Source organism: Ruditapes philippinarum, unplaced genomic scaffold (assembly GCF_026571515.1).
Source record: "Ruditapes philippinarum isolate M1 unplaced genomic scaffold, ASM2657151v2 ctg3342_1_1_1_1, whole genome shotgun sequence".
In the NCBI taxonomy this organism is placed as follows: domain Eukaryota; kingdom Metazoa; phylum Mollusca; class Bivalvia; order Venerida; family Veneridae; genus Ruditapes; species Ruditapes philippinarum.
Window position 1 is genome coordinate 148,791 of NW_026863859.1, and position 14,962 is coordinate 163,752.

Consider the following 14,962-nt stretch of genomic DNA (forward strand, 5'->3'; position numbering starts at 1 on the left):
ACGTTTAAATGGAATCAATGAAAAGGCTTGGTTTTTCATTTTTATCTGAGGCAACAGATGTGCCAACAAAGACAACTGATTTGGCCAAGGGTCAAAGGGGATGGATAGTTTAATCTACAAGCTGAAAATACAACGGATTTTAACAGTATTTCAACCGATGATATGAATCGTCAATCTGTTAATAATGAAAACCCTGAAAGGTTGAGAAATATGCTGCGCTGTATATTATTGTCTAAAGCCATACAGTACAGCTCAAGCAATTTTTCCACTTTCCGCTCAGTCACCGCGGACACGTTTAACGGCGAGCGGGAAATCGCTGGGGAAATACTATAGTAGCCACAGTGACAAATCACCGCGGACGGGTAGTAAAAAAACCCCGCAATCCGCGGTGGAAAATCACAGAGATTTGCCATGATTAATTTGCATATATATATATGTAAACGTTCCCGTAAATGTACAACGTAGTCTTCCAAAAAAAAAAATCAATAACACTTAATTGTTGATTTTAATTAATAAAATTATAGAATAAGCTCTGCGAAATTAATGTACATTTACCAAAATCACAAAAAAAATTAATGAAAAAGGTTTCAAGAAAACGGAAAAACGAAATATTAACGAAATCGGTCAACATACAACGGATTTTAACAGTATTTCAACCGATGATATGAATCGTCAATCTGTTAATAATGAAAACCCTGAAAGGTTGAGAAATATGCTGCGCTGTATATTATTGTCTAAAGCCATACATGTATACACAAAAGGACAACATATTAAATTTCTGCAAAGGAAAAAGAAAAAAGAAAAATTAATTTAAAAATAAAAAAAATGGTCAGTAGTGTAGAATGGCTATTTGTGTGAGATTGTAGCTTTAAATAGCTTTTTTCTTTCAATTATCTCAACTTTTTCAGAACTTTTAAACACATTAAGTCTTTGCCCTACTTTTCGTCCAATCAGAAGACCTAATTTTTGAAAATTTCTGACTGGAGCTCTGCATTGACATTGATGTTTGTGACTATCACTACCAGCTGAACTCATAAATATAAAAGTAGATTCCAAAGATGCAATAAAGTATTTTCCATGACATAGATAGTATTATACATGTACCAACAGAATATATAGACATACCATGTTATTTTTCCAGGATACAAATATTGTGTTTTAAAGATATGAATAATGATCATCCCCGAGTAAAATATTTTATTTAAACACAGAAATTTATTGAAATCTATAAGTATTATTTTCTTACAAAATATGTCTAACTGAAATAACAGAATGAATAAACATTAACTATGTATGGGAAGCTGCGTTTCCTTTTCAGATCAAGTAAAGTTGGTCTTTTCTTTAAAAAAAAACTACCAGTTTTTTTAATGACACTATATATTCATACAGTTACTGTGACCACATATAATATAACTAGTATGTAGAAAACATAACATTTCTTTTTTTACTTGAAGTCAAAACATGTTTACTTTATATCTATAAATAATTATCAATATTTTCTAATATCAAATTTGAGCATAGTACATTCTTTAATCATGTTCACAGAAAAAACAAGAACGTGTTTGTTAAACACAAATGCTCCCTGGCTCAGATTCTTTGTCAGTAGCAATATTTCAAAAAATGTTTTTTACCATTCACCTCAAGTATGCAAACTCTAACCAGAAAGTTCCAAACTTAAAACAAGACTCTTAATTGCATAAATGAGAGACTTAAAACTCTTACCTCAGGGGCAACAATTGGCCTATATCCACGCACTATAGAACCCAGGCAGCTTTCAAGCATTTACACGTCTGACCAGGCTGTGACATATAAAGTTATAACATCACGTAAAAATCGCTCAATTTTTTTTGTATTTTTTTTAACATAAGACCTCCTATAAACTTGGAATGAGACTGTTTCAAATTCGAAAATAGGGCAAGTCTATTATATCAAATTCAGCAGGTTTAATGTGTAAACAGTTTTCAAACTGTTAGTAGCTAAATTTTTTGTATTTTTTACATTGGACTCCCTTAAAACTTGGAATGGACTGTTCAAATTCGAATAGGCAAGTCTATTATACAAATTCAGCAGGTTTAATGTTTAAACAGTTCAAACTGTTTAGTAGCTAAATTTTGGTATTTTTTAAACCATTGGACTCCTTAAACTTGGAATGGACTGTTCCAAACAGGGCAAGTCTATTATAAAAATTCAGCAAGGTTTGAATGTTTAAACTGTTAGTAGCTCAATTTTTGTATTTTTTCAACATTGGAATCCCTAACTTGGAATGAGAACTGTTTCCAAATCTCAAAACAGGGCAAGTCATTAATCCACACAATTCAGCAACAGAGAAAGGGATTGGAGACAGTGACTCTTGCGCCGGGTTATTTGTGGCCACAGATTACGAGAGAGCACACCACGGAGGTGGTAATACATACTATCACACTGTGACGCCAGAGATCCAGTATTCGCAAGATTATGGACACCTAAAATTGCCAAAAAATTGTAAAACACAAGTTATATAGCTTGACAAAATCATGGCATTTTGTAATTGTGAAAAATATAAGTTGCAAAGTCATTGCTCTAACTTGTGAAGTTGAAAAATATTCAACTTCATGCAAGTTATCTTCCTACCAAATATGAAAATACATAGATCTGCCATTAAATAAAGGCTGTATGGGCAAAAGTGTAAAAATCTTTTTGAGCACTGATAACCTTAACCAAACTGACCCCTGACTCTATCCAAAAGAAGAATACCATGTAAGTTATCTTCCTACCAAATATGAAATACATCTGTCAATAAATAAAGGCTGTATGGGCAAAAAAGTAAAAATCTATTTTTAGCACTGGTGACCTTAACCAAACTGACCCCTAACTCTATCCAAAAGAAGAATACCATGTAAGTTATCTTCCTACCAAATATGAAATACATCTGTCAATAAATAAAGGCTGTATGGGCAAAAGTGAAAAAATATATTTTTTGCACTGATGACCTTGACCCAACTGACCCCTTACTCCATCCAAAGGAAGAATACCATGCAAGTTATCTTCCTACCAAATATGAAATACATCTGTCAATAAAATAAAAGCTGTATGGGCAAAAGTGTAAAAATCTATTTTTAGCACAAGTGACCTTGACCCACTGATCCCTACCCCAATCAAAAGGATGAAAACCATGCAAGTTATCTTCCTACCAAATATAAAATATATCTGTCAATAAATAAAGGCTGTATGAGCAAAAGTGTAAAAATCTATTTTTAGCAATGGTGACCTTGACCCAACTGACCACTAACTCCATCAAAGTTTATGTTTCTATCAATTATAAAATAACATCTGTCTATAGAATAAGGTCAATACACCTGTAAAAATGTAAAAATCTATTTGCAAGGACTCCCTTGGCATGTTTGTATTAAAACTAAGACATCAACTAAAATATTAAGGCTGTATGAGCAAAAATGTTTATATTTATTTTTTAAAACAGTGACCTTGACCCTAGAGACCGCTTACTCCACAAAAAATTAGAGGACCATCAAAGGTATCCACCTACTAAATATGAAAGATATCATTAAAGAAATTAAGCAATTAGGTGAAATTTAAGATAAATCCAACTTGCTGAAATAAGTTAACCAGACAAGGCCCTATTTTCAAAGTGAAAAAAGGGAAATAACTGGGAAATATGGATGACACAGTTATATAACTTGGCAATATCATGTACTTTGTATTGATAAGTTAGTGTGGAAATTATAAAGCCATTAGTATAGATAGAACTTAAGATATTCCCAACTTGCCGTTTTAGGTTAACCATTATTCATTTTCTAAGTGCTGAAAAAGGGCAATAACTTGGTAAATATGAAAGCCAGAGTTATGTAACTTGCCCAGATCATGTACTTTGTATTGATAAGTAATTGTGTAAACTTAGAAGCCATTGGTACAGGTAGAACTTAAGAAAAATCCAACTTGCCGTTCTAGGTTAACCTCGTACGGACAGACGGACGGATGGTTCAATCACTATATGCCCGGGGGCATAAAAATATATAATTGTGTATTTACAAGTCAGCTTTAAAGGTGCATAAAACTAAGAGTAAGATTGATTGCCTAATTGATAGCGGATTAATAATTTTAACTGATAAAGTTTTTACTTAAAATGTCAGGACGTGTCAACTGAAAGCATAATCTTCTTAGTTATGCAACGCACATTAAATCAAACTTCATTATTTAATACACGTATGTAATAAAAAAAAAATAATATACACAAATGAAAATAACTATGCTTAGTTCACATTAAATTATATAAATTGATTATTGATTTAATTCGAAGTTTTTCATCTATTGCTTAGTTTCCCAGTTATTTTAATTTGTATTTTATTTTTTGTCCAGAGCTACCATTCTCTAAATCAGGTGCATAACTCTGAAATAATGTAAAAGAAACATTCTAAAAATATATTGTTCTCAAGCAATACACTTCTCAATTTATCCATGGCTCTATGAAATGTCAAGGTCATCCATCATTTATGAAATTATGTTTATCACACATTAAATGGGATAGGTGGCCTAGTGGTGAAGGTGTCTGCCTCTCAACCCAGGGATCATAGGTTCAAGCCCTTATTGGGTCACGACCATGTTGCTTCATATGACACCAGTATTGCTTGGTACAAGGAAGCGGTCTTAAAAAGTTACAAGAACTTGTTTGGCATTCGAACTTAAATAAATATGTTTAAACCAAAGAAAAATTTACAACTTTTTTTGATGAATGTATGTACATGCGTATTTGCAAATGAATGATTTATGGGTACCTAAGTTATGTTTCTTTCTTACATTTTAATATACAAAATATCTTTAAATATACATGTAATTTACAGGTTTAACAAAGCAAAAATTGTTCTATACAAAATATTAAATACACTAATTGTAAAAAATTTCAGACTTTTGCAGGAAAAAGAGAGAGAATCTTTATATTGAAAGCTTTTCAACAGTGGGCATGCCACATAGTTGGTTTAGAGCCCCAAGTGACCCTTTCCGCAAGGTAGAATGGTAATGGTAATATAACATTTGGATGCACACACATACAAATACACCAACAGATGCAACATTACCCATTGAAATGGGGGTGTGGGGTGAATAATAACTGGCCAATCAATTTGTCAGTACTTTACTTACGTCCCATACTCCTAAACACATACAGAAAGAGGGAGAGGGTGTGATGTTATCCAGCGAATTTGGGTCAACTTGGCCCTAAAACTAACTTGGGCCCCCAGGTCATATTGGCCCTATACCAACTTGGAACAGGTCGACTTGGCCCATAGTTATATGATACTGGAAATGTTTACTTTGAACTCTTTTATTACTTTTAAAAATTTAATATATTGTCATCATTACTTTCATTGGTTAACATTTTCACATTTATGGACCTATACTTATGGATATTTAAAAAGATTTATTGATCAAAGTATTGAAGAATTTGTAGGTATCAAAGGACGAATTTACAATTTATTGATATGTTTTGCCCACTTCAGATTTTTAAAAACAAAAACAAAAAAAACAGCATAGGTCGTTATATGGAACAAACAATGTTTATTTAATGTCACAAAGTTCAATCTAAAAACTTTATTTATGGATCAATCATATCATAAAACATCTTGTCTTTATAATCTCTTCTAGAGATAAACAAAGATAATTGTGGCGCATTAGCTCAGTTGGTTAGACCACTGACTAACACTCCTGAGGTCTCGGGTTCGATCCTGGGTAACACCCTTGGGATTTTTCAGAGATACTTTCAGTGTTTCCCACCTACCTAGAGGTGTATTGGTAAGAAATCTAGGTAATCCTCGCATGTATCAGTGCTATACACTGGGTATGTAAAAGAATCAAAGAATCTATTCAATTTGCTTGTATCTCATATAAATAGCTGTCTCTCAATTAGATTTAATGTATACAATGTATACCTGCATAGTGTAATCGTAAATGATTTTAAATCAGTATGATGTAGATATATAGATGTAGATAATTTCAAACATTATGCTGCTGACTTTTTTCAATTGTAAGAGCTGTTGTACCTCAGAGGGGTCTGAATAATTTCATAAGAAGTTACTCCTTAAAAATTTATTAACTAATATATAAATAATCTATATTAACCTAATATGTTTTTAATAGCGGGCCATGATGACACCTGCCGATTTGGTATAGGGCCAAGTTGACCCTCTAGTCTTTACTGATCTAGCAATTTGTCTAAATAATGAATATGAACTTGTATAAATTTGTGAATTTGAACGGGAGTACCGAATATGAATATTATTATTTTTTTAAAAAAACAGCTCTTTTGGGAATTTTTTCGTACACAGATACTACCATTTACTTGTATTAGGTCTTTAAATGAAAGAAAATGAATTTCTGAATTTATTTGGTTGTAAATTATTGTGAAAAGAAAGATACCCAAATATGAACAAGAACATTCTGATTTCTGAATCAAAAATATAAACATTATTATTTAATTCTATATATTCAAGACATGCCGACAGGCAGGATGTCTGGCTCGCTTGTCTTACTCAAACCTGGACCTATAAGATTCAGATCAAGGAGAAAGATGTTAACATAGGTGAGATGTACGCAACACATCCTCTTTATATCCAAGGCAAAATCTTGACATCACATCATCTTAGGTGACCTTGACCTCTGAAAATGTCATTTGAAAATTCATCCATGCATGAAGAAGTTATAGCATGGACAAGTTTGTCTTGCTTGGATGCAAGTATGCATACACCAACACAAGTTATATTAAAATTCACCCATGTATGTAAAAGTTATAGGCCACTAGCAAATGAATGTTTTTTCTGTTATTTGACCTTTGACCCCTAAGTGTGACCTTGACCTTTGTCTCAGACTGAATTTTTCGCGCAACTCTCCACCTCTCTATGAAAAATATTTGTTCCAAGTTATATTTAAATCCCTCCATGCATGTAGAACTAGAAGTGATGCTCCGGAGATCTGGGTTTTGCGCTGACCCCCAAGTGTGACCTTGACCTTTTAGATGCGGACATGGGTTTTGTGTGCAACACACCACTCCATTATGGTGAAAATTTCTGCTAAATTATTTAAAAATCCTTCAAAGAAAGATCCAGATATAGACTAGACAAATCCGGACAGGTGCACATACACTTAACTTTATGCCAAAAGTGGCAACTAAGTCTCACTCTCCACAAGTGGGCTGAACAAAAATCTCATCTACATAATTAAGATATGTGATAAAATATCTCACAAACGTGAAAAATAGACAGTATTATTTACCTATATGATATAAATATTTGCTTAGAGACATAAATCATGCAACAACTGAAATATGCATAATTTTGTAATTTTATACCTTCAGTTTCTTTAGATATCCTTGTTTGACGATGTCTGACCCAGGACTTTCCCTGTACATACCAATACGTCGCGTTGGTTCCATCTTTGATACCAATTTCCCTTACTGATAAAAGTTCACTAATTGAAATTATGTCAAGAAATCGGTGCCAGTAATGAGTACATTTCCAACCATTTTATATCTCTTCTGTAGAACTGCATTGACAAAAGACCTCATGCATTCGATATATTGTGTTCTTTCTCAGTCGTAGAAGCCAAGCAATAATTTATTGACAAACTGATAAGGTGCATATTTCAATGTAAACAACATGTTTACAAAAAACGTTCTAATTTTATCAAAAAGCACAAGGGTAAGTTTTCCGATTAAAAATGTTCTATTTCCTATTTTCGGTACGTAATATTTATTTTCTTCGAGTTCTTTCAATAACTACACACGATAATCGCGTGACTTTTAAAGCAACATCATATACACGAAATATTTTTCATCCTGCATTTTCGCCAATTATCTTTCGCCAAGGTGGCCATCTTTAATATAAGTCACGTGATATGTTTTACATGTAAACAAGTAGAGCGCATGCGTAAATATAATCGCAGCTTTTCGGTCCTTTTCACAGCGGTTACTTCCCTTGATCTGTTTAACCGTCTTGCAAATTTTCTATATAAAAATTTTGAAAGGCCCTGCTAAAACGAGCCGATTTAGGCTAGAGCCGATTTCGGCTAGCCACAACCTTAGAAGTTCAAGGACAACGCTGAAAATTGGTATCTGATCAACATGTAACACGGACTATTTAAATTGACCATACTTTAGTTTCAGTGAATAGTAAGTTACATCACGGATTTAGGTCTACATAGAACACGGCTTTAATTAAAAAAAATTCGTGTAAGTGGATGTTTCTGTTAAAAAAATCGTTATATTTAAATAAATGAAAGGAGTTCATGTTATACAAATCAACAATCAACATTTACATATGAAAGTTTAAAGGCCCATATAATACCACAGAAATGCTTTTATGTATATTTCTCAAAAGCTTTTTTTTTATTTTTGTTTCCAAAAAGTTGCTACTTCTATGACAAATTATTTCACTTTTATTTCATGCTTTCCAGTGTTTTACTGTAATATAACGGATGATTATATTCTGATAAACCACTAGTGAAATTTATAAAATATAATTTATATCATAACTAAATGGAATAACAGGCAAAAATAAATGCCGTCAAACTTAAACTTTGCTTCTTCGGGAAAAGAAAGTCAGTGTCATCATACATCATGTTAAAATGTAACAAAATTAGAGAAATTTAACAGGACTATATTTCAAAACTGATGATATGACGTCATGATGTGATGACGTCATAAAGGAGAATGCGCGACGTTACGCAGCAAAATCAGTAAAAAATACTTAAAATCACTTAAAAAGCGTGAAATAAAAAGAAAATTTATTTGTTAAACATATAAGATTGAAATATATTTCATTTGTGAACACCAGCTATTATATTTTCACTCGTGTCAACGCCACTCGTGAAAATATTGCATCTGGTATTCACTCAGTGAAATATATTTCAGTCTTACATGCAAAACGAACAAATATCCTCTATTTATTGCTACTTCTTTCAGATAACAACCATCTAACATGCGCGTATTTATAAAGCATTAATTAACTTCACGTTAGCCCTTTCCAAAGAAGTAAAAAAAATTGTTCGTTTCTAAGGCATATATAATGTGTCTTTAACCAGTAGAGAGCCAAACCAGGCTGAACGTTCATGCAGTCTGATCAGGCACTGTATTGTTGGCTGATTAACTTGTTAAATTTCAACTTCGTATACAATTATATTAAGCGTTATGTAATAGAAAGAGCACCGAAACACGAGGTTATCTGATTTGTACGAGGGGGCGTAGCCCCCGAGTATTAATCAGATTGCCGAGTGTTTTGGTGTTCTTTCTCTTTTGTATCATAGTCAAACATAAAAGCACGTTCCCTGTTGTCATAATATGAAACCCCAGCAAAAATGAACCAATGAACGAACATCTATGGAACGCCTGGACTGTCTTATGTTAAGATTGAATGATATACCTGGTTAAATGTCTTTCTGTTGAGTCCGAGATACAAAATGCTGGGTGGAAATCCTAATGTTCTCAGTTATTGAAGTGCTATGTTGTGTGCTGACTGTATTTTATTCAGTCAAGTCAATGTATTGTCGGGTGCATAAGTCGTTATGTTCAGTTCTTAAAACAAACAGGCATGTGGAAACACAATTATGTTGAGTTAAAAAGATATGTTGTAGGGTGTTACAGTTATTATGTTCGGTTATAATAATAATGCTTGTTTGGTGCTCTTCTCATCATGTTCAACCATGAAAATAAACAGTTGAGTGGTACTATCATTTTGTTTGGTTGAGGCAGTGTATTATTGGGTGATACTTTTATTATTTTCAGTTGCAATGACATGCTGTTGGTTGCTTTATTCCTTCTGTTCAGTCGTGAAATAGAACTGTTAAATGGTACATCATCATTATCTTAAATGGTACTTTTCATTATATTGTGTTGCTGATTATATCTTCTTCAGTCAAGTCAATGTGTTGTTCGGTGCAAAGGTCGTTATGTTCAGTGGTTTTTTGGTACTATCATTATGTTCAGTTCAGATGATATACTGTTCGGTGCAGAGGTCATTATGTGTTCAATAGTGAACACAAACTGTTGTGTGATACAACCATTATGTTGGGTTCATTCGATATTTTCGGGCAACAAGATGGGAGAGGTCACGTCGGGGCTAATGACCACTAATTGCCAAAAACAATTTTCTTCCCTATAAATATTATCGGGGGGGGCTTAAGAACGTTATTTTCATAAATTGGACTTTTTAAATACCCTATGGGTATTTTTTTAGTTAATTCATGACTATACTATACTGTTACCAGTCATAATGGGTACAGTATATATATAAACTTAAAATATGGGTAAGGGTCGTAGCCTGTTAAAGTCACACGTGACCACCGTAAATAAAACTTAAAATTTATCTGTTGGTTAACCTATAAGCAAGTCACAAATGGACACAGCAAACCGAAATTTAAAATATAAAACATCATATTCAAGTAAGGGAACCCTATTTAAATCACACACATGGCCACAGTATATGGAGCATATAAGTAAGGGTAGCCTATTAAAGTCACATATATGGCCCCACAGCATATACGACTTAAAATATATTTGTTGGTAACCCATTTTGAGTCACACATAACCACAATAAATGGAACATAATATTTAAGTAAGGGAAACCTATTTGAGTCACACATGGCCACAGTAATATGAACATTAGATATAAGTAAAGGTAGCGCAATTTTAAAGTCACACATACCCACATTATGAAGAACATTCTATATAAGTAAGGGAAACCTAATTGAGTCACACTAGGCCAAAATATATGGAACATTATGTTTAAGTAAGGGAAACCTTTTTGAGTCACGCATAACTAAAAGTATATGGAACATTATATATAAGTAAGGGTAGCCTAATAAAATTAGACTCAAATAATTTCCCTGACTTAAACATTATGTCTAATATATTGTGGCCATATGTGACTCAATTAGGTTTCATTTCTTTATAAAGAATTTTCTTTATACTTTGGCCATGTTTGACTTTATTAGGCCACACTTACTTATATATAATGTTCCATTTACCTGTGGTCATGTTTGTCTCAAATGGGGGTTCCATACTTATATTTTAACGGTGGCCACTGTGTGACTCAAATGGTAATTGTTTTGGCAATTTAGTGGTCATTAGCCTCGACGTGACCTATGGAAATTAGTTGCTCCCGCCCGCCATCGTTGTTTGACGCGAAGAAATCCGAATGAACCCAACATAATTGTATGACCACTCAGCGCATTGTCAAATGACTTGTGCACCGAACAGTAATATCATCTGAACTGAACATAATGACGGTATCACACGACAGTTTGTGTTCACTACTGAACATAAATGACTTCAGCACCGAACAGAATATCATCTGAACTGAACATAATGACGGTATCACACCACAGTTTTTTTTGTGTTCACTACTGAACATAATGACCTCTACACCAAACAGGATATCATCTGAACAGAACATAATGACGGTATCACACCACAGTTTGTGTTCACTACTGAACATAATGACTTCAGCACCGAACAGAATATCATCTGAACTGAACATAATGACGGTATCACACCAAGTTTGTGTTCACTACTGACCATAATGACTTCTGCACCGAACAGAATATCATCTGAACTGAAAACATAATGACGGTATCACACCACAGTTTGTGTTCACTACTGACCATAATGACTTCTGCACCGAACAGGATATCATCTGAACAGAACATAATGACGGTATCACACCACAGTTTGTGTTCACATACTGAACATAATGACTTCAGCACCGAACAGAATATCATCTGAACTGAACATAATGACGGTATCACACCACAGTTTGTGTTCACTACTGAACATAATGACCTCTACACCAAACAGGATATCATCTGAAACAGAACATAATGACGGTATCACACCACAGTTTGTGTTTCACTACTGAACATAATGACTTCAGCACCGAACAGAATATCATCTGAACTGAACATAATGACGGTATCACACCAAGTTTGTGTTCACTACTGAACATAATGACCTCTGCACCAAACAGGATATCATCTGAACTGAACATAATGACGGTATCACACCACAGTTTTTGTGTTCACTACTGAACATAAATGACCTCTGCACCGGACAGAATATCATCTGAACTGAACATAATGACAGTATCAACACCACAGTTTGTGTTCACTACTGAACATAATGACTTCTGCACCAAACAGGATATCACCTGAACTGAACATAATGACGGTATCACACAACAGTTTGTGTTCACTACTGAACATAATGACTTCTGCACCGAACAGTATATTTATCTGAACTGAACATAATGACTTCTGCACCGAACAGTATATCATCTTAACTGAAACATAATGACCTCTGCACCGAACAGTACATCATCTGAACTGAACATAATGACTTCTGCACCGAACAGTATATCATCTGAACTGAACAGAATAACGGTATCACACAACATTTTGTGTTCACTACTGAACAGAATGACCTCTGCACCGAACGGTACATCATCTGAACTGAACATAATGATAGTACTATTCAACAGTTCTATTTCACGACTGAACAGTCTGAATAAAGCACCCAACAGCATGTCATTTCAACTGAAAATGATAAAAGGATCACCCAATAATACACTGCCTCAGCCAAACGAAATGAATAGTACCACTTAACAGTTTATTTTCATGGTTGAACATGATGAGAAGAGCTATTTCAACCGAACATAACAACTGTCATACCCTAAAACATATCTTTTTAACTCAACATAATTGTGTTACCACATGCCTGTTTGTTTTAAGAACTGAACATAACGACTTATGCACCCGACAATACATTTGACTTGACTGAATAAAATACAGTCAGCACACAACATTACACTTCAATAACTGAGCGCAATTTGATTTCCACCCAGTATATTGGGATTTTGACCTAGCATATTGTATCTCGGACTCAACAGAATCACATTTAACCATGTATATCAGTCATTCTACACAATAAGACAGTCCAGGCGTTCCATACACATCTGAATATGACATTACTGTCGCTTTCCTTTTCTCTGCCGTCACAATATGTAAACCCCAGCAAAAATGAGCCAATCAATGGGCATGCTCTGCAGTGCGGGTAACTAATACCCGCACTCAAGTTAACGCACTGTGCATGTATATATATACGATTTAACCCTGACACATTTTCAACAGAAAGGTCTCCAAACTATGATACAATTTTTTATATTCGGCCAGAGATGCAGTCTATGTTATCTATGTCTCTGATTCGGCCTAATATGTTCAAATTTATAGAATTACTGCAGTCTAAAAGCCATAAAGAACTTACATGCTGATGTTATAAAAAAGGGCAAACATCAGACGAAATGATAACTTTTGAAATCTTCAATAGTACTGTGACGTTCTTTAATTGTATTAAGTAAATATTTTGTCAAACTCGATCATTTGAAGTTGTAGTTTGTTCTCCGCTTAACTTTAGTTCTCTTCATTATCCATTTGCAGAAGTAATTAATTGTTATCAATATACATGTAATTGTATGGGATGTATTGCATTATATGTATTAAATATCCCATTGCTCTGTATTGTATTGTATTGATTTTTTTAATGTTTTTTTTCTTTATTGTAAAATATGAGATCTAAAATGATAGTTCAACATGTCTGTTATAACAATGTACCTATGTGTGTACAAGTTATAAAATAAAATCTGTTCTGTTCTATTCTGTTCTGATAATGGACAGGTCTAAGAAAAGAAGCTTTAAGAGTCTGCAAGGATCAGTCAGCACTGTCGGCTGCTCAAGTTTTAAATAATCTATTTTCCCCGCAGCCCATCACATAGTAAGATAAGTCGAGTATACAAAGTCATTTAAAAATTAAATGCATAATATGACAAATAAAAAAATGCCCCCAGGTTAATATTTGCCAACAAAGTGTGAAATATGTCTTCCACATTAAATGCATATATAAAACGTTTTTGCAACGTTCATGTTTTGCAGAAATACTGTTTTTCTGTTATACAAAGAAATGGAAAAAGTAAAAAAGCTGCAAACTTAAGATTTTTCAATAAATACAATATGATCTTTTTAAAATTTCTTTGAGAACTTAAAAGGACGAACACTGATAACCCAGTTGGTTTGCATTACTATAGTTGTATATAAACCAATTCAAGATATAAATTCGAAAAATAGCCTACTTATTATAATAATAAGAAAATGGCATATTTTTAGTCTGCCCCTTTTTTAAAGGGCGGACATATTTCGTCTGCCCCTTTTTCTAAAGGGGCGGACAGCACTTTGTCCCTTTCTCGTATGAGAAGGGGAATCTTGTGATGCGTGTATGTGGTCGCACGGTCACTTTCTACCTATAATGGCCTCGATGCGTGTATGTGGTCGCACGGTCGAAAATCTTTCAGAATTGTTTTGTTACGTCTTTGGAAAAAAAGCCCTTTTTTGCCTTGTAACTTTTACCAAGGAATTAGATAGGGACCTTGTCATATTTAATTAGGTGTAATAAAAACTTCATTAGGTACTTGTTACTTCTTAACAGGAGTTACAATTACAATTTGTAATTAGAAATTTTAATTAACTCCTGATTCGGAGAAATACTCCTAATTACGACAATGTAATTATTAATTAGCAGTTTTAATTGCCTAGCTAGGTGCAAAAAAAAAAAGAAAGAAATGGAATTAGGAGTAGGTAAATCAAATTAAAGGCTTTGTGAGTCGTAAAGAAGGGTTTCAAAATCCTAATTAAATTTGTTAAGGTCTTGAGAATTAGGACTTTGTGAACTTAAGAAGCTTAATTAGTGTTCGAGTAAAATATACAGGACCTGTTTTCACTCTCTCAAATACATGTATTTCTTTTGCTATGCCAGGACATCTCGTAAAATTTTCTCTGGTAAGATTCGATTGAACACAATGAACAAGAATATCTCTAATGTAAATTTCACAGATTTTTCCGAAACCGCCCTATTTAACCCGCTCAAAACATAGAGAAACGA

General features: G+C 33.6%; 1 protein-coding gene across 2 annotated transcripts in view; it reads right to left on the bottom strand.

Moving 5' to 3' along the window:
- Positions 1-7,884, bottom strand: part of LOC132723566 (uncharacterized) — a 30,387-nt gene extending 22,503 nt beyond the window's left edge. For both annotated transcript variants that reach the window (XM_060708304.1, XM_060708303.1), the window contains exon 1: positions 7,334-7,884. In XM_060708304.1, coding sequence (XP_060564287.1) covers positions 7,334-7,417 — 84 coding nt within the window. In that variant the 5' untranslated portion in view covers positions 7,418-7,884. The remainder of the gene's footprint in view (positions 1-7,333) is intronic.
- Positions 7,885-14,962: the final 7,078 nt, after the last annotated feature.